At 36.2% G+C, this 21,494-nt stretch overlaps 1 protein-coding gene across 2 annotated transcripts in view; it reads right to left on the reverse strand.

The window, feature by feature from the left end:
- mdga1 (MAM domain containing glycosylphosphatidylinositol anchor 1) overlaps positions 1 to 21,494 on the reverse strand; it is a 188,430-nt gene that overhangs the window by 49,450 nt on the left and 117,486 nt on the right. For both annotated transcript variants that reach the window (XM_028015734.1, XM_028015733.1), the window contains exons 5-7: positions 17,766 to 17,962; positions 15,911 to 16,043; positions 312 to 581 (exon numbers count right to left, since the gene is read on the reverse strand). In XM_028015734.1, coding sequence (XP_027871535.1) covers positions 312 to 581; positions 15,911 to 16,043; positions 17,766 to 17,962 — 600 coding nt within the window. The remainder of the gene's footprint in view (positions 1 to 311; positions 582 to 15,910; positions 16,044 to 17,765; positions 17,963 to 21,494) is intronic.

A 21,494-nucleotide genomic window follows, 5' to 3' on the forward strand; every position in this document is an offset into this window, starting at 1 on the left:
AATAAAAACATAGTGAACAACCCTTGAGTAAGTATTCTAAATCTGAGTAATTATTGTCAAATGACCTTGTTCTCTTTCATCTAGAAATTGTTCCAAAAACTATTAGAAAAAGCTCTATTTGAAGCCTTCTGGTAGGGCTTTCAACAGCAATACCTCAAGTTCAGTTTTTAATAAAACATTTTCTGCATGATGTAAATGTATTAGTGGACAGCTAATATTGTTCAACCTGATACCCCAAAATACTGCAATAAATTCACTAAACACTGTCTCTACTGTATATATTACCAGGAAAACAAAATAAATTCACTCACTCCTGACAGTAAGATTGACGTTCTTGCGAGCGGGGTTGCCCACATTGTTAGTTGCTGTGCAGTTGTAGAAACCTGCATCCGCTGGAGTGACTGCACGTAAAAACAGCGTCGGACCCCGAACCTGGGCACTGAGTGGGAGGGCTCCGGGATAGCGGGACCATGTCACCGTGGGTGAGGGTAAACCTGCAGTCACCTCACAGGTTATGACCACATCTTGCCCAGGATCTACCACCACCGTGTCGTCGACTGACAGCCGGATCATTGGGGGAGCTGCAAAGAAGAGAAACAGGGCGAAATTAGTAAAGATGGCATTACATCCTATCTGGTTACACAGAACAAAATCTTGACTGTTTGTCTTCTGTTTTTCAATTTGAAGTATTAATGGTTGAACCTGTAAGTGCATGTGTATAAAGCACTAATGTGCTTTAGACTGGATGGAGAGCACCAGTTGTATGACTAGGAATAGAACCTATTATCTTCCATCTGAAATACATCTAAGTTCCCCTTGCTGCTATTTTAATAAGTTTAATTTACCAAACATGAGTATTCTAATGTTATAAATAAAGCAAATACATTTCAGGACATGTGTTTTAAAATTCTGTTTATAATTTTTATTAATTGTGTAAAAATCTTTGCTCCCTTTTAGTTGTTGCATCTAGGATGGGAAAAAACTGGCCCATAGGTGCCTGCTAGGATATTTGCTATACCAACTTAATAATTTTAAGTACACATAAATTTGAGAAATTTAAGTGGATTTAAATGGTCTATTTAACCTATATTGCACTCCTATGTACAACATTCTGTAATATGTCTTAGCATTTCACACCTCAGGACATAAATGGGATGACAGAAGCAGCACATTGACAAAAATAAGCTTGCAATCAGTTTGTTATCTGATGAAATCCTTTGAGCGGTTAAATGTTTGCACATTAACCATCCAGCCACTTGTCAACTACAACTAGAACACCATGACACAGAGCAGTCAAGCACCTCTTGCTCTTTTGGTTTTTGGGTAAGCCTTCATGTAGCACTAGCACTGATTCTGTTGCAGTGGTGAATACATGTTGTGTATTTGTCAAGTGACTTTTTGATAGTCTGGATGAAAAAATATTGAGGTGGTTTAAACTTTCAAACAAGCTTTAATGGTCAGTTAAACCACAAAGACAAAATATCTCAATTATATTCTTCTGCACAAGGTTTTACACCACCATTTCCTGAAAGGAGTGAAACTATTTCTAAAATGTAGAACATGTCTGATAAAAGTTTGGCATAGGATAATTTCTGCAAAGCCTTTTTGAGCGTCTGAAAAAGGTACTCAAAAAAAGTACCTTTTTCAGCCTGATGGGATGAAAGGCTGGAGCCAGGTTTCTTCTTGACTTTGACCTCATCATCTGTCCCAAGTAGTTAGTCTCATAGAGCAGAAATATGTTTAATTATCTTTTTAAGTTTTATTTAGCATTCACATTAGTCACAATTCAGAACAACATCAATACTATAGTTTTAACCAGAATTTTTACTGGCAATTTAGAGGGTCGTCTGTATTTATCTATAAAACTGAGAAAAAATTTGACATTTACTTCAACTTGTACAAACTACAGTTAAAACCACATATATGTATATATATATATATATGATATATATATGATGATATATGATATATATATGATCTGAACGACATAACCAAGTTGCAGGCATAGTGTACAGAAACATATGTGCAGAATATGGACTGGAAACCCCGAGATCAAAGTGGGAAACACCCCCAAAGGTGACGGAGAACGCCAGAGCTAAGATCCTGTGGGACTTCCAGATCCAGATAGACAAAATGGTAATGGCGAACCAACCAGACATTGTCGTAGTGGATAAACAACAGAGGAAAGCCGTTGTGGTAGATGTAGCAATACCAAGCGACTGCAACATCAGGAAAAAGGAGCACGAGAAACTAGAGAAATACCAGGGCCTCAGGGAGGAACTGGAGAGGGCCTGGAAGGTGAAGACCACAGTGGTGCCTATGGTCATCGGGGCCCTCGGGGCAGTCACCCCCAAACTGGACCAATGGCTACAACAGATCCCAGGAACAACATCAGACATCTCAGTCCAGAAATGTGCAGTCCTTGGCACAGCCAAGATACTGCGCAGAACCCTCAAGCTCCCAGGCCTCTGGTAGAGGACCCAAGCTCAGAGGATAAGAACCACCCGCGGTGGGTGAGAAGGGAATTTATATGTATGTATATATATATATATATATATATATATATATATATATATATATATATATATATATATAAAGTATTTTCCCTATTGTCTAAAATTAGTTAGGATTAAAAAACTATTTCCATTACCTGAATTCTAGAATAACTAGAGACGATTTCTTTCAGCAAACTTTTTATTACCGTATTTTCCGCACTATAAGGCGCACCGCATTACAAGGCGCACCTTCAATGAATGGCCTATTTTAAAACTTTTTTCATATATAAGGTGCACCGCATTATAAGGCGCATAGAATAGACGCTACAGTAGAGGCTGGGGTTACGTTATGCATCCATTAGATGGAACTGCGCTAAAGGGAATGTCAACAAAATAGTCAGATAAGTCAGTCAAACTTAATAGATTACAAACCAGCGTTCTGAAAACTCCGTTCATTCCCAAAATGAATAAACAGCTGTTTTATTATTTTCCCTGAGGTAAAGTCAGTGACGTGGTATTTTCGTGACACAGTTTATCTTTTAACAACAGCAAGGTATAACATATAGTGGAGGGGAACTTTTCCTCGATTCAATAAACACGTAAAAAACAGTCTGATACTGTTACGGTAAATCAAACGTTAGTGCAATCACAATATATATCCACTTCCACACCATTGATTCGTTCATGTCATGTTAAATTCTCTCGCTGCTGCTCTATTCCCGTGTTCAACTGCGTGACTGATCACCTTGAGCTTAAACTCTGCGTCGTAAGCGTGTCTCTTAATAGGAGCCATTTTGGGGTCTTTACACAAAACCCAGCGTGCACCGCGCGCTTCTTCTTCTACGGGGGAAAATGAAGTCGGCAGCTGCTTACCGTAGTTGCGAGACCTGTTGTGGCTCAATATTGGTCCACATATAAGGCGCACCAGCTTATAAGGCGCACTCTCGGCTTTTGAGAAAATTGAAGGTTTTTAGGTGTGCCTTATAGTGCGGAAAATTCGGTACTTATTTCACATTTAAAAATGTACATATTATGGTGTCTGGGACAGATGAAAAATGAAGCAACTTGTATAAAATTAAGCAATTTTCTTGCTGGCAGAAAATTATCCACAGATCATGTACCAAAATTGAAAGGTCATTCAAAGAGAAGAAGCCTTTCTCCAAAAAACATAAAAAGAGAAATTACAGTAAGACCTTAATTTGACGAGAGATACTTTATGGTGTGATGAAACTAACATTTTAAGTGGTATTATGTTGTGTGGGTGTTTGTTTTCTGCAACAGGGACCATTTAACAAAACAAATGGCATTATTATAAAAGAACATTGTGTGGAAATATTAAAACAATATCTCAAAACCTAAGTTAAAGAAAGTGTAATAAAGTTAAAGGTTAGTTGACAGACAGAGCAATTATAAGAAATGCTCAAGTGCATCACAATAGTCTGCATGAAAATGCACATAATATATACAGTATAAAATAAATAAATATACTACTCCTGAAACAAGAAAGGTATATCTGATTAATGTCTTCTAAAAACAGTGAAAGCAAATATCTGGTTTCAGCTATCTGTCTTTCAGGCATAAAAATTCTCAAATATCATGTTTTGTACAAGCTGGCCAACCTTTGCTAATCTGGTAAAAAGTGTTCAGCTGGGAAGCTTCCTTGGAGGATAAAAAAGTCAGAAAAAAAGCAAGCGCAAAAGATCATCAGGTGTAGAAATCAGAACAACTTACATGGGCAAAACAACATTGATGCATGTCATCTTTAAACAGTATTTTTAACATATATATTTCAGAGCCCATTGGACCTTGGAAATGGAGTTTAGCTTGAGAAAATTAAGCTGTCAGCGCATTGATGTGCCGTTTCACTGGTTGAACTCACTGCTGTGTGCTAACAAGAGCATATAACATACTGTGTGTTCTGACTTTGGGTTATTTCAATATTTATATAATGTTCTTGATTTCTCTGACTAGTGTCTTTTGACTAAAAAGAATAGTGGGTAGATATAACATTTTGGGATTTTGTTTGTATAGAAGGGTCATGAAAAGAGCTGCTGGAATTCAGTTGAGAAATTGATTTTGTAAAACTACCACATTTCAATCCAAAAAACAGTACTACAGACAAAAATAACATGCTTCCTTAAAAAAAGTACTTCAGTTTATTTTTTGTCTGCACTGCACAAGTAATAGATACAATATTATGATCTTTTGCATGTAAACTAAAGAAAAGTTAATCTCCAATGAGATGCAAACCACCGGAACGCAGGAAACAATTCATTGCTCTAATTGATTTTGTACAGTACATCCTTTCATCTAATCTCCTTTTCAACAGCAATTATGAGAATGAATGGGGTGTACAGATGCTCAACAAAGTACTTTACGTATTCATGTTTCAGCCAGTACAACAGTGTGCAAAAATCTGTGCACTCACACAGACTTGCTGGCAGTGTCTTTAGGGACTGTGCAAAAACACAGACACACTAATCTGATCGCTTTAGCTAACTTCAGAAGTGATGGCTCTGAATCTGACAAGAAATTTCATTGGCATAACAGCTCCAATGAGAGAATAAATAGCTCTGTCTATTCCCATTGTATCAAGGCGCAATACTGAGAGAGCAAACTCCTAAAGGCCTGCAGAGTCCAGAGCCGTATTATTGTAGTTTAATGAACCATCAATAAATGCATTTAGTCAGAAATACTTGAAGTATTATTTCTATAGTGATACATGTTAAAGTTCATATAATAATGAAGACCAGATTGGCAATGAGTCATTTTTACTTTGAAAGATAAGGTATATTTGAAATCAACATGAGGCAATAGGTTAGCCATAAGTAAATATTCACTTTTTAATGTTCTAGTCTTATTTCTCTCTGGTCATTGCTATGATTATCACCTTATTCCGCAATGGACCTTACCAAGCTCCACCCACAACTGACCTAGAAAATCCCACTTGACCCCAAGTCTCACAAACAAAGCCTCGTGGCGTGTTGTTTCTATGTAAACATGGCGTCTTTCACTTCGACTGATTCTCTGGAGTGTATTTCTGACTCGATTAGTGTATCATTTCTACCAAATTTTCACAATATATCAGCTACTACAATGGACAGAGGAACTAAGAAGTTCATGTCATCTTTTTTGGATGAGATCAAGGTGTTTGAGCCACGCAATGCCTCCAACATTGTGCACACAACAAAATGCTTTCGCTTGATGAGGAAAACGGCAGATCCACACACCCTCTACATCAATATATATAATATAGGATCAAAAGAAGCATTAAATGGCTGTCAACTTGTTTCTGCCGGGTGAGTAGTGAGTTGTGCTATTTTAAGTAATTCGTCTATAATAACAATGCTATCGCTAACAACAAACGCACCCATGTTATTTCTATGTGCTTGGATCTCCTGGTAAATAATTTATTATGCTTTTTGTAAACCCAAATTTATGCTGGAGTTGTACGTTAATGTTGAGTCGTTGTAAGATGCTGGATTCAGGTACAATGTAGGTCAACTATTCGCACCGATGTACAGAAATCCCATGTTCGTGTCACAAATATAATTCGTGGCCAGACATGAAGCATGTGTGGGAATAGTCACAGCTCACTGTGACTGTATGGCTGGGTAGGTTATATTTAATTTATTTAGCTTTCTTCTTTCTTTTTTTGTAGCATGAAAGTCCCGCTGAATAAACATTATATTTTCTGTCCGTGACTCGGCACTGAGCTAGCTGCTAACAACATTAACGCTCTGAGGACGCTAGGGCATAAAAATAACATATCTTTCCTTACATATGAATGCTTGGCTTTCTAAGTAACTGTCCAATAAAATATCTGAAAATACAATTTAAATAATGTCATTACCTGTTAGAAAGTGGGCGCTGCATGGCATTGTTAGTTTCTGCGCCTCCTGTCTTTAGCTGTAGATTGTTGATCCACTTTTCTCCTCTTTCTTTTAGTAGGTTTTTTTTTAAATCAACTCCCTTGTGACCAACTACCTTCGAAACATGAAAGTAACGTTTATGTTTCTCTCTATTAGAACGGTTGAAACAATTGTGCAGGTCACAGACTTTAAGTATTTTGATGCTGGAGCAACAGAAGTAAATGGGGTGTATTTACATCCGGCCCTCCATCTGCATTGGGTGACGACGGCACTACGTCATCTGAAACCCAGCAATAAACATAGATGAGTTTGGAGGATGGACTGAAGTCTAATATAGCTGTTTTTTGGCTCCTAAGGGAATAACCGGTGCAGCAGTCTCACATACCAAGGTAACAATGTTACTGGTTTATCTGACTGCAAAAAATACTTCATTGCCAGCATCCTGGTTTACTTGACATAAATCTGATAAAATTCTTTGCTGTCTGCCACTGGATGAAGTAAAAAATATAAATAAAGTCTGTAAAAAATGAAGAAGCATATAGTATAGAGAAATTATGTGAATAAAGAGGGAAGCATAGTGAAATGCAGAGGTGGAAGTGAAGATTTGAGAATTTTATTTTTATTATAAAGGGCATGTGTGGGAGTTATCAAAGTGGGATCAGATCCTCTTCCCAAAGTAATGGGGTTTATGTGCACCACAGTAGTTTGCAAGAAAGTAAAAAATGCCTTGAAACTCTTTGCACCTTTTTTACTTGCACTATCAGGCAGTCACTTGTATAATTTAATCTGCTTTTGTTCCGGTCAGGTAAGGTTTTGTTGTGTTCTCTGACCTGATTCATTACACGTTTCTGCATTTCCTGTTCACTCTAACATCATGCTTTACTATCTCCATCGACCAGGGACAGGACCTCTCATGTTATCTTCCAAAAATAAATAAAGAATTTTGTTGTCAGAGGTGAGCTTAAAGGTGCAGTCTTAAAGGTCTGGATAACACCAGAGGACTACTAAAAAAAGACTGGAGAACATTTTCAGCAAATCCTTATTTAGAGAGATCAAATTTATTCTAATGATGATGCAGGTGGATGAAATTGTCAAACATCAAAAACCTGGGTTTTTACTAGAATTTTAAACATGTGCCACCTAGTAAGTATGAAAACAAATAAAGAAATGACTAAGTTTGAAAGCAATAGTTTGACACACTTGAATAAAGACAAAGCAGGCCTATGTGAATGTGACAACTTTGTAGCCCCTGACAATAACACTCTTGACACTATAGGGTTTATTTTGTTGGCAGATAAAACTTTCTGTCACAGAAAGAAATAAAACCTTAAAAATTGTTAGTTATAATTTGGTAAGAATATACATGAAATCGTAAAGGGAAACATGTTACTGCTGCAATATTTTCACAAAACAATTACAGGATTACATAATGTATTTAGTATTCTTTAGTATTTTAGTAATTCTTTAATAGACCTCCAGACATTGCATGAAATATATAGTTATCATATCAAAGAACTAAATGTCTTTATAGGTAAAATTTAAGGATAAAAAAACAATGTACTATAATCATAGTATCTCAGTAATAATTTTAAATCAGAGCTGCAAAGTGATCAGGGAACTGTTTTGATTCAATGGTGAAGTTACTGTAAACCGAGGAGGCCGAGAATTTAAAAGAAGGAACTGGTGGTCTGTTCTGCTTCACCATTGCCCACTCCATTCATGCTTAGGATTCAGGTTCAAATCCACACAGCAATCAATATAACCTGTTCTTTTGACATAGCTGGTTATAAAATTATTTAATGAGTACCAATAAAGTAATTCAGACTTTTTTTGTATTGTTCTACGGTACATTTATAATGGGATGGGTTCAGTTTAATTGGAATAAATTGGATTATAATTGGAATAAATTCAATTCAAGTAGACAATAATTAATTCAAATTGCATTACAAGGTCTTGCATACTTTGCCAAGTAATTGAGATAAGTTTTGTAGTACAATGGCAATACATGAGTATACATAATTGGACATAATCATATTTAATCAAGGAACAGAGCCATTTCCATAACACTGATTGAGCAGACACTGGCAGATCACCAACAAAAAAAGGAGGGTTTCAATCTCCTTTTGGAGAAATCATAAGAACTGAAAAATCCAATTATATAATCAGATATTAATTTATATGTTAATTTGAACAGCACAGAATATGTGGTTAATTAAGTTAAAAATAAGTTTGTGATTTCTGTTTTAAGTGATGTGTCAAGCTTCAACAAAAAGCTTTGAGTGTTTATGTTGGTGCTGTTGTCATTTACACAAACTCTTGCTGAGCAATCAGCTGTCTGCATTATTGTTACCTTTAATTAGAGGTTTTATTGAGATGATACCAAATACAAGAACAGTTAATATTAAGTATGTTTTATTACGGTAACTACAGTAGAAACACATTAATAAAAAGCTAACAGTCATACTCTCAGTTAAAAACACTTATATATATTCAACAAAACATGATGCAGAGCAATAGGACTATGCTAGCTAAACTGAATTCAGAACGCACACAAAGATTACGAGGAGTGGTGTTATGATTATGTAGTAAATACTTTACCTCCTGTTGTCTCTTTATAACCTTATCTTTAGTATCTGCTCTCTCTGGGGAATTCTTTCATTCAAGGCTAATTGTGGACTGAATATTGAGAAACATGGGTTGTACTTGGATAAAACACTTGTGGAAGTAGTTTCAAGTATTTATTCTTCAAAAATCCAGAGCTGTTAGTATAATTGCGGTGTGTGCAGCTGCATTGGATGAACGTCCTCAATTTTTAAAACACTTATGAGATAATTTATGTAAAATAGTTGCATATGTGCTTTTATCACAGTTTTCGATTCTGAAAATAAAAACATAGACTAGGCAAAACATTATCGCCACCTATCCAATAGTTTGTCTATTTTTCTGCCAACATAGCCATGATTAATCAAGGAGTTTAGTCCACTAGACCCCTGAAAGTGAACTGTAGTATCTGACACCAAAATGTTACCAACAGAAAGATGATTGGGTATGACATTCCCTGAATGTTCCATCAATAAATAAGCAAATTATGCAGAATTATTGGGTCAGTTATGCAAATGTTCCTGGCCATCCACCTGATCTGACAGAAAACACGATTCATCACTCAAAGCCACCTTCTCCCATTGCCACACACACTGTATTTTGAACCACTGTTAATATCTTAAGCATTTTGAGCTTCAATAGCTTCTCTATTGAATTTGATCTTATGGGCCAGCTTTTGCTCTCTAAGTGCATCATCGACCCTGTCCCCTGTTCAGCAATGGTCCTTCCTTGAATTTATTTTCAAAGGGAAAGACTTCTGCAAACTGGGAGCGCCCCAGAAAAGTTGGAATTTCACATATGGCCTCACTCAGTCATCCAGCAGTCACATGAACTTCATCAAAATTGCTCAAATTCTTAAGCTAGAATATTGTTCATGTTGCTTGAATCATTGAGGAAAAAACGTGCAGCTTAATAAATTCACCTAACAACAGGTTCCACGATAAAAATTAAATATCTTTTATTCACACAGCTATCAGAGGTCATAATGTTATGCTACATCTGTGCATGTCAGAACATAAAGATGTGAGACTATGTAAAAATAAAAATATCTGTAGAAAATATTAGAAACAAGCAAGTCGACATGAATATTCTGAAACTCTGTCAGTATAAATTTTAGAAATTATAGTTGACATCTGTACCTAAAAGTTACTTTATGAAATTCTTTCTTCCCTGCCTCTGACATTACTCACAGAAATACATTTTCAAATCCTTTCCTGTAAGTTAACTTTCGCTCCATTTATGTCAACAGAACAGGAGAGAGAAAATATTCTGCACTCCAGAGTTAATACCTATAATGACACAGAAAGCTGCAAACGTTTTTCGAGCTTATCAAAGGCAAAGCTGTTATAAATCATTTTGAAGTCTTTGATGTATATAAACTAAATTATTTAACAGCAACAGCGACTGAAAGTAAAAAATAAATTTAAAAAAACAGTCCAGGATTTGTACATGTTAATGCAATGTTTTTATTCAGACTACTTGATTGAGAGCGATTTCATGTAAACAGGCAGCATTTCATAAGATTTAATGAAGGTAACTAGTAGAAACCCTGAGTCAGATAAATAATTTAGTTGAAGGCAAAAGTTACTCGATAAACTGTGCAGCATCATAACAAAAAATTTCTTATTTTGTTTCTTTCAATAAAAAAAACTAAGCAAGGAAGAGAAACTATTAAAATATATATATTTTTAAATCTTCATAACTTTTTTTTTCAGAGAGAGGAATAAGGTTTAGGTAATTGTTTTGATTTTTCTCTCTCTAACTGCTACTTAGCCATGTTATTAAACAAAAAAATAATGCTCAAATGAATCATTTGCTCTGTCCTAGCACTTTTAAGAATCACAGCGATCACAAATTTCAAACTCTAACTACAGACGTCTAAAAGAACTAATTGATGTTTTTGCTATAGTAAAATAAACTCAACATTTTTTAGGAGAGTAAAAGAGATCTATGAACTCTACCATAAACCTTGACGCCCTCCTGACTCTGGGACTGTGATGATAAGAACTACAGTTTTCCTCTTCACCTACATTTTATGAGAGTCAGGGAAAAAAGATTTTGTCACTGGTTGGAGATAAAAAGGTTCCAGTACTAAGACCCCCAAACCAGGATTATAACCAAAACAAAACAGAAAATTAAGTGAATCCTGTTGTCTAAGTGTGGGGACTCAAAAACAATGATGTGACATCATTTGATTGATCTAATCTCAACAGGGATTAATGTTGCAATGATGAACAGGAAACACAATGATACAATATGCCCAGAGGACAAAAGAAGAGAAGTGGTTTATTTTTTCTCTTGCAAAAGCTCAGGTTATTCAGTTTTAATGAAAAACAGTGTCTCCTGTTCCCTCATACCCAATGCATTTCTATTACTTAGTTGTCATTGTAAGTTTCCATTTATTTTTGTTTTTGTTGTCAGGGTCTTTTTAGAGCTCTGACTCTGATACTGTAATTTTTTATATTTGCAAATGTAATATGGTTGTTTTTTTCCCCTTTTCTTGTGACTGTTATTTATTATCAGCGTATTATAATTTCTTTCTGTATTTTGCCTTAGGACTGTATGCTTCCTTTTCATGGAGCCAAAAAATAGCAGCATTTTCACTCATTTCTCATTTTCTCCTTGCATTTGACTAAAATCAGGGCAGTGTGCTGATTTTAGGCAAATATCTTTTCTGATTTTATTTAATATTTACTTTTAACATTTACTAAACAGTGCAAGTACTATTAAAAAAGAGAAATTATACTTTAAAGCTAGTATAACATGAACAAAGAGGGTTTTTCTGAGGAACATGATTAGGCCACACTAACCATTTTCAAGGAAATGCATGTTACACATATAATGTGACTTATTTGGATGTAACATTTTTGTAGAGCAGACTTTGCTGGGAGAGTGTATCATTAGAAGAAGCTCTCCTATAATATCATTCACAGAAGAACCACCACACAGTCAAATAAACAGTCATACGTCATCCCTTCCTATTCTTTCATTTTTTTTACCTCGTCCCCTTCATTGTGGATGCTCGCTCCCCAACAACTACTCACCCACACACACGCATTCAGAGCAGAGTTTTTCCATCACTCATTGAGAACGTGAGTTCCTGACAGATTGGCTGTTTTGGCAAGTCTCTGAGGCCTGATGCCAGGCATACAGTTATTGTTGTGCCTGTTGTGGATCCATGTGTGTCTTTGTGCTTGTGTCGACTGCACAGTCGGGATACAATTGATCTCAGCCACAGGAGCCCAAGACAAGAGGAGAGGAGTAGAAGGCTGCATCAATGAAAGTAAGGAATACCTATCAGACACAGGCCACAGAATCTGAGGGCCACTTTCCTCACTTGTTGGTTTTAAAATGGAATATTTTTATGAGTGGTAGACAACAACAGTAATAGAAATTCATAAAATAGTGTCTAACATTAGTTCTCATCACATTTTAGTTGCTCCATCATCTGTGTGCGTGATCCATTGTGTGTGCTCTAATTAATAGACTGCAGTCTTTGGTGAAAGCATTTCTCAATCATTTTTGCAACCATGATCAATTTTTTACCTTCAGTTTGAATAATTCTCTTTTGGATTAAATGCTCATCTCAGCACTCAGCACTCCTATTTTATGTAATGTGTTTTTCTTGTAGGATAAAATTTAGACATTATGAACAGCTAGCGCACTGCTTTTATTAAAATACATATGGTAAGTGGTAAAATTTATCTAAATATACATAAATAAAAAAATACTTGATGTGGAGATAGTTGAACAGATCGTATGGTTTCCAAAGAATGATGACCTAATGTCTGGAGGAGTGTAAAGCCTATCTAGTTTTGCAAGAAGGAAGTAAATGGGAAAAACCCTTTAACCAAAAAGCATAGACTTGGTGACGGTGGCGACAGTGGTCCAAAATTGGTGGGTTGCTGGTATGATTCCCTCCCTGTCCACCTCTGCCAGATTGCACCAGGGCAGCTGTGGCTACAATCCAGTAGCTTGCCATCATTAGTGTGTATTTCACACCGTGTGTCTTCAATGTAGTGTGAAGCAGTTTGGGGTCATCTGGACTTGATAAAGTGCTGTAGAACTACAGGCCATTTACCAATTATATATTTATATCAGGAAAAAAATTAAGAGACTACTTAAAATAATCAGTTTCTCTGATTTTACTTTTTATAGACACATGTTTGAGTAAAATGAACATTGTTCTTTTATTCTATGAACTACTGACAACATCTCTCTAAAGTTCCAAGCAAAAATATTGTATTTATTTGCAGAAAATGAGAAACGGTTAAAATCACAAAAAAGATGCAGTGCTTTCAGACCTCAATGCAAAGAAAAAAGTACATATTCATTTAGAAACAACAATACTAATGCTTTTACTCAAGAAGAGCTCAGAAATCAGTATTTAGCGGAATAGTCAGGAGGTTTTCAATGGGGTTCAGTGTAATGGTCGCTTAATTTTTTCCAGAGCTGTATATATATATATATATATATATATATATAGTTTTTTTCTTGTGTTGCTGCCAAATTTGTGCCCACTTCCTCAGGAGTGTTAAGAAAAAGAAGATACACTGAAAGACAAGGACAATGTAAAACCTCACACACCCTCTAGAAAGGTGGAGTGTGTTTTTCAGCTTCCACCAAATCCAAATCCTAAACATTGGTAAGTTTTAAAAAACTGTGTCTGAAGTATAAAGATGGCAGACAGTTGATTATTTACCTTTGTCAATTTCGTTAAGCACTGAGAATTGGATTTAGATGCTCACATAAGGTTACAGTTCACTTCACACAGCTCCGGAAGAGAAAACTCAACAATTACACAGTATGAACATATTTCATGCATTATAACGTTGTGTCAACAAAGTTACACGGATTGGTTGGTTCATATGATAAGCTAACCTGTCAGATAGTCATTGACCCGGTTATATTATCCATTACGATTGTCCAGACGCTGTTCTGAGAAATGTACACCAAGATCTCTTATGCTGTGTGTACCAGTGTGTGTCTTTTCTCCTGGAAGATAAGTTGGATGTTTTCTTTCTCTGCCAGATTTTGACCTTGAATGGTGCAGTATCAAGATGCACCATTCTAGCTAACTCCATTACTCATTCTTAGCCTCTTAAAACAGCATCCAGAAAGTATTTGTACCCCTTTAAAAAGAGGTGTGTGTTCATTTTTTGTTTCTGCTCATATAAAGTTATGTCTAAAATATCTAAAGTATCTAGATATATTTAAAATAAAGGTATGATTTTATCAACAGATGATTTTGAAATTTTAAAGACACCCAACCAAATTACTAACTTGAATCTGACAGAATTTGTGGAAGACATTAAGATTGGGGTGATGGGAAGGAAGATTTCCAACATTATAGACTTGAAGCTTATCAACAAAGACAATTGGTGAAATTAACAGCGGATTCATGCAAAAACCTGGTCTGTAATTATTAGAAGGATTTGGGTTCTGGAATAAAAAATAAAGACTTTTCTACTGATTATGAAGAAGGGTATAAAAAAGGAACAAAATGTTAAACAAAATGATAAAATAAAGTAGTTTTAAATCATGCGTCATGGATAGCTGTTTCTTGATCACAAAGATATTTATGTTGGATAAATGAGCTGGCTACAATACTAAATAAACTCAGCTGCTTTTATAATATGCAGTAATGTGTTAAGACATATTGACAGTCAATAAGTCACTGGAGTAACTTGCAAGTTAAAACCATCACTTTTGCTATAGACGTAGTAAATAAGCTGTGTGTTTAAACTTTAAAGCCAAAGAGGTCCTAGTTGGCAGATTGTATTACCTTTGATCAAAGCCAAGACAGGTTAGTTGCTGCTACAGAAAAAAAAGTAAAGAGAGAAAAGAAAAAAACATGTGATAGACCTTTTCATCTAAGGAAAAAAAAAGCGCATTACCAAAAACGTCGAACTATTGCTTAGAGGGAGTATTAATGTTTAATTTTTTCCAGTTAGGGTGGAGATTTAAAGAAGGGAACTTTAGAATGCATGGTTGTGTATCTAGCCAGCAGTATCCACTCTAATAAAACAATCATTAGAAGTTTGCCTGCTCCATGGTGCTTGCTTATTCTTACTCAGCCTATTTGACCATGAGAAAAACAGGATTACAACAAGCAGCCTTAAACAGTCTTCATAACATATAGGCAAAACCTTTGTTTTTATGTTTTGTGGAGGATGGTTTTATTAAATTTGCCAGAGATCAGACTTAGAGTAATGAACTTCCTTAGTAAAACGTTTTTAAAAAAAAGCCCCACACTGATTTGATGGGAGGAGAGTTTAGCAAAAGAGAGGAGAAAAAGATAAATACACAGGGGAATAAAAAGATTGGTAATATACACTAAGCTCAGGGCATTCCCTTGTGGTGCATCAGTCTGACCGTAACAAACCTGACAGGACTGTCAACGGCAACAGTGTTGTTGTAAGTAAGAGAGTTACCGGGCGGTGGCGTGTAGATGGACAGACCGGTGCAGAGAGAATTGGAGATAACAGGGAGCGTGACAACTGAATTACAGCTGACGGCCCTGAGATGAGCTCTCAGACACAGAAAAACTAGACAGGCAGACAACGCCGCACACAGGGAGGCAGGCGAGAAGATAGAGACAGCGAGAGGAAAAAGCCAGTGGAGAAAAAAGATGCCCAGACAGAAAGGGAGGTGGAGAAATGGATACACACCAAGGAAAATGAGAAGATGAGGCAGTGAGAAATGAATAGTATTTTCTGCTCAAGAAAAGAAAAGCAGATTCCTAAGTCATAATACAGCAAGCAGAGAAAACTATGATAAAAAGAAGTTTTATAAAATCAAAAAAGGAGTGAAAAGGATGAAAGCAACCCATTTCATAGAAAAGAGTGAAATATGCATCTGTGGAAAGCTGTATGTGGATTGCAAAGATGCGTTTGCTTTTTCCTTTTCTTTGCAAATATAAAGGCAAACAAAAAAACTTACCTGTAGCATTTGTTAGCCTGAAGGTGACTGACTTATCTTCAATGTTACACACATTGCGGACAGACACCTGGCAAGTGTAGTCGGCAAAATCCTTGGTCCTTAGGTTTTTCAGTTTTAGCACCTTGGTCTCGCCCTACAGGAAACACACAACACCAAAACAGCATGCACTGTAAAAATGTTTTCCTCAAATTAATCTTTGTGTGATTATTTAAAGACATATTAAACATTGAACTAAACATACACAGTCTCACAATACCTTTACTGCATTAAATATCACTAAAATAACTTTTATCTTAGTGTATTCTAAGCTACATTTAGTCTTGTAAAGCATAATCAAATGCAATGTGTGTCTCATGCACCCTGCAATCATCTAAATCAACATTGCTCCATTAGGATAAAAAGATGGAGCATTTAGAAAAGGCTTTTGCATGTGCCATTAGGAAAATTATTTTTTTTTTCAGATTTTCAGATCACAACATAAAAACAAAATCCATCAATCCTCTCCATTGTTAAATCTGTCCTTCTTATGATCATATCACAACCTCTCTCTGTTTCTCATGATATAACTGATGCATTTCTAAGACAAAGGCATTGAATAAGATAAGGTAGCACCAAGCTTTGACAAGAGCTATTGATTTATAAATATTATTTTAGCTTTCAAGATAAAAGGCTTGAGTGAAGACTAATATGTTCACCCAAATAACATGATGAGGAATTATGAGATGTTCAGGGGATTTGCTGGAAGACAAGCTCTTCACAAATCCAATAAAGAGCAGGACAAGGCCACCAGGTCTGACACTGAATATAAACTGTGAAGAACCAAGTTGAATAGCTGGAGTCTTATGACCCATAAATTATACTTTCAGAAGATAATATAAATTGAATGCCTCTCAGCCTTTGAAGAGGCTATATGTACAAATTAAAATGTCAATGACTGCACAATTACAAAGTTTATCTCACCCTTAAAGTTATGTTTAAAATGAGTTTTAAATTGACTATATATGTTATTTCTGTTCACTTGACTTTGCAACCTCATTAATTCATGTAAAGATATACTTTTGACTAAACTGCACCACAGTGATGGTTGCAGTAAAACAGGAAGGCTCAAAATTATTTTTTCTTCAAGTTGTTTTGAATTGTCTTTTTTTTTAAAAAGTTTTATCATTGCATTGTCTGCAGTCTGCACACGTTATCAATGAACAATGAACCATAGACGTACATTGAGAGAGTCTGAAGACTGGTACAGATTATAGTCCAAAATTGACATCACACAAACTACACTGTCTAATTGATGTAGACGTTAGATTAGTTCTTTGCTGAAATCCGACCTTGTTTTCATTTAGCCATATTTCTATCAGCTTTCTGGTAGAGGCTGAAAATCTTTCTTGAACAATCAGACAGATTGGATAGCATTTATGAATAATAATAACTTTTTCAAAAATGTTTTACTGTCCTGTATTTAGCTTCATTCATCTTTGTATCAATTCTGACCAGTTTTCCTGAACCTACTGAAAAAGGCCCCCTAGATCATGTTGCTACCAACACCATGTTTCATGCTCGGAAAAGCACGCTCAAATTAGTTTTCTACCACACATATTTTACATGAAGCCCAAAAGTTTCATTTTTGTCTCACCTGGCCAGCAAAATGTGTTCCTCATATTTTCTGTCTTCATCATGGCTTTAACAGACATACTACAATCTTTTAAGAATTCAAAAAGATTACCCAAGGGCTTTTGTAATGCGAGAGGGACACTTGCAGTAGCAGCTAGCGAACAACTGCAAGTGGTCTTTCTCTTTCTCCTGTGTCGTAGCCTCATATGGTTTCAGAAATGCAGAAAACCTTGTTCAGGTGTACCTGAGTATAAAGAGGTTCATAGATGTCCACTCCATTGTCTTTGCTTTGTTCGATGATCGTAGCACCACGTTTCCAGATGAATCTTGCAGGAGGGTTGGAGTTGACGGTGCAGCGGAGGAATACCGTCTTCTCCTGGTAGAAACCTGTACGTATATCGCCGACCGTCTGGTGCACAGTCAAAACTGGGACATCTAGGTCTGTGAGAAAAAAAACGTGAAAAAAAAAAAATCCAATTATGAAGAGCGTAATGTTGGAAAGAGGGTTTTTAATTATTATTTTTGCAAACATTATTAAAAAACAGGAAATCACAAAGATTAATTTCAGTTAAAACTGATTTTCATCTTATTGATACTGACAACTTCTCTGTGCAAAAAGTCAATAATACTGTGAATGGCAAGGATAGGATTTGGAAACTCAGGCACAACACTGGCTCATCACATGCAGTTTGTTGATTGAATTATCCACCCACACTTACAACAACTATCCAAACACCCAAATATTTCTAATGGGCACAAATGTCTAAACAGTCTGTGTGTTTTGCCTTTTCCTCTCTTGCTGTGACTCTCCCACACACCAGATTTATCTATTTTTTCCTGTCATTTTTCTGTCATTTTCTCCTGCCTTGCCTTCCCAATCTCCCTTCCAGTCCCCCCATATGTCTTTTATTCTTGTGTATTTCCTTCATGGAAGTGCCGTTTTCTTTTCCCTCAAGTGGAATGGATTTCAGCTGTTGTCATGAGCATGGAGGCTGCTCTCCCTGGTTTCTACCATTCCTCCAAAACTCACTGCCACTTTTGCTCCACATCACCATCCTTCCCCCTTTTTCTATCCTCTCCTCCTTACGCTTTCCCTCTCCCCTTGACAAGGTAGACTTCTGTGTGTGTGTGTGTGTGTGTGTGTGTGTGTTGGGGTGTGTGTGTTTGTGTCGTGCAATTCAGAATTTTTGCAGGCTAATTGGACTGCTTCAGAATTTAAGAAGGAAACCATTTTCATCATTGTCGTGTGCACCGTTTTCCTACTACTTTATCTCCTTTTTCCTGTCTTCTGTCATTCACTAACAGTGTCTTTAAACTGCTGTCCCCTTATATATTTCTGTCTCTTTTTTCACCTATTTTCCATTTCAGTGCTTCAAATCATCAAACTAAAATTGTATATCAGACAAAGATAACCTGAGGAAATACAAATACACCCCTACTGTGCATCTTATTAAACCACTTTCTATCAGATGGATAGAAAGATGTGCTCTGAATTTTATTGAAGTCAAAATTCTGACCAAACTGGCTGCTGTGTTTTAAAGCAGAATACAATCAAGGCCCCCAATCCCATAGTAAAATATTCCATGTCAGGGTCGTAGCACAATTAAAACTGTACGTAAAGTCTACAAATAAACTCCACTTCATTAAATAACAGATATTCACTTAGGGCGAAACCTGTACCTTTATTTTAAAAGACAACTTATTTGAATACTTCTAAGGTACTATAAAAAAGTGACATAGGTAAAATTTTGAACTTCTCTTATGTTTGACTTGGATATGGTTCAGATTTTTTGTGGCATTTACACACTTTCTTTCAGAGGGTATACATGCTACCCTAACTTAACGTCTGTGGAAGAATACATGTATCTAAACATCTAAACAGTAATCTAAACAGTAGGGTATTTCTAATATTTTTGAACGCATTAAACAACAAGGAGTCTTTAACCACAGGGAGACAATGTATCAAAGAAATATAGCCTCTAACTCAACCACACTGTCTCAGGGATATATGATTATGAAAGATTTTTAGAACTATAGAAGAGAGCAAATTCTACATTTTTTTTATGTCCATGCATAAAATGGGCTGCACATGCTGCCACAAAACATAAGGGCTGTTGTAAACTATTATGTTAGTAATTAAGTAAGCTATTGATTTTTCTGACAAATAACCGAATAATCGAAATCAAATATTTGATAAAATATTGGTAAATTCTGCCATAACAACAGTATTAATATCGGATATCAACATCAGCCCAGATTTTCATATTTGTGCATTCCTAACAATTACTTTTCTGTAGTTTAGAAAATTAACTTAATAATAATAATAAGGTAGCAGGTAGTGTTGTAGTCAAGTCCACCTAACCCAAGACCAAGTCAAGACCAAGACCAGAGTGTATCAAGATTGAGACAAGACTAAGACTTTTAGGGTCCGAGACCAAAACCGTCGGAAGTCGAGAGCAAGTCAAGACCGGCGCCTCACGCTACATGACACAATAAAATGTGAAGTATGATACAAATTGCTTCTCAAATTGATCTAAAAGATTCACATTCCCATAAAAACACCTAGATATTAAATATTTGGAGCTGAAATAAATTTAACCAATATTATCAATTCAAACTCTTCTTCATTTTGTGTTGCTATCATCTTTGTGCCACAGTCCGCAGAGGTCTCGTGCCACCCCTAAAAGGATAACTCCCTGGGCAGTTGCCCATATCGACCATGTCAGGGATATGGGCGATATGGGAGATTGGTCAGAAACCATCACTGTCTGCACTATTAAACATAGCAATTAAAACAATACCCTGACAGTAAACAACGCTCAACTATGAACACTGACCAAGGAACAGCAAGCAAGAAGTAACCAGGCACAAGGTGCTCACCGTGACTGTTCTCACCCTCTTTCTCGCTGCATGAAGCCAGGCAGCATAGTGCTGTAATATCTGCCACCATGACAGGTGACAAAAACAATCAAAGAGAAATGAGTATGCTCTTCTGTTCTTGTGTTTTATTTATTTGCTAATTAAATAAATGTCAATGTATATAAATAAATGAAATAATAATAGCTACTTCAGAGTGCCTAGTGCATTACAAGAATAAAGAACGGCTCTCAGTGAGGCTCCAATCCTGTCTTCTTAGTAAAGAGCCGTTCAGAAGAATCAGATCTTCGTGAATGTAACATCACCATTTTGCAGACTTTGGTCACAATGTTGTCCCTTATATGCGACACAATTTGTCCCTTGTCGCTGCAGGGACAAATTGTACAGCTATGTACAGCTTTGCTAATGTAGCAGGATGAAGCCTGCCCCAGGATTGAGGAACCTGGCACCTAATTACCGCATAATAGGTGTGAGAATAAAGTGAGACTCACTATTCTGTCTGAATAGTGAGTCTCTGATTGGTTTAGGTGAATTTGTGAGTTGGTAGTTTTCCCGTTGCCTCATACTATTTCAGTTTATGCCTGCATTTGGTCGCACTTCAGGTGGAAGGTCGCTTGGTTAGCTTGCAGTGGTCAAAACTCTAACGTCAGTAAGTAATGTTACTCCTCCTGTATAAAATCTGCCATTTTAGTTGGTTAACTCAACTAAACCTCTACCTTCTGCCATTTTCTAAAATCACCTATTAATCTTTAACGTCATTTCAGACATAAAGCTGCTGCAGCTCGCTGGAGACCCTGCTCCTTTGTTTCTTTTATTTCCTGCTTTTTTTTTTTTTTTTCTCAATTCATTTGGTTTCTTTTATACTTTCTGTTTAAATTTGTTTTGGGTTATTCTATTCTGTGTGGCCTCTGGCCTTGCTGCGGGTAGCAGCCTTGGTTTTTCAGATAACTTAACTAAAACATTGATTTTTAATGACTCCCCACCACGCAGCTGCTGTTACAATTTTTTGAGTACCGTATATCTGACCTATCAAAAGCATCACAATTTTAAAGGTTTGCAGTGGCCTTGCTTTCTTTGGCCCAATACTGATACTAGC

The sequence above is a fragment of the Xiphophorus couchianus genome, chromosome 4 (genome assembly GCF_001444195.1).
Source record: "Xiphophorus couchianus chromosome 4, X_couchianus-1.0, whole genome shotgun sequence".
Taxonomy (NCBI): Eukaryota; Metazoa; Chordata; class Actinopteri; order Cyprinodontiformes; family Poeciliidae; genus Xiphophorus; species Xiphophorus couchianus.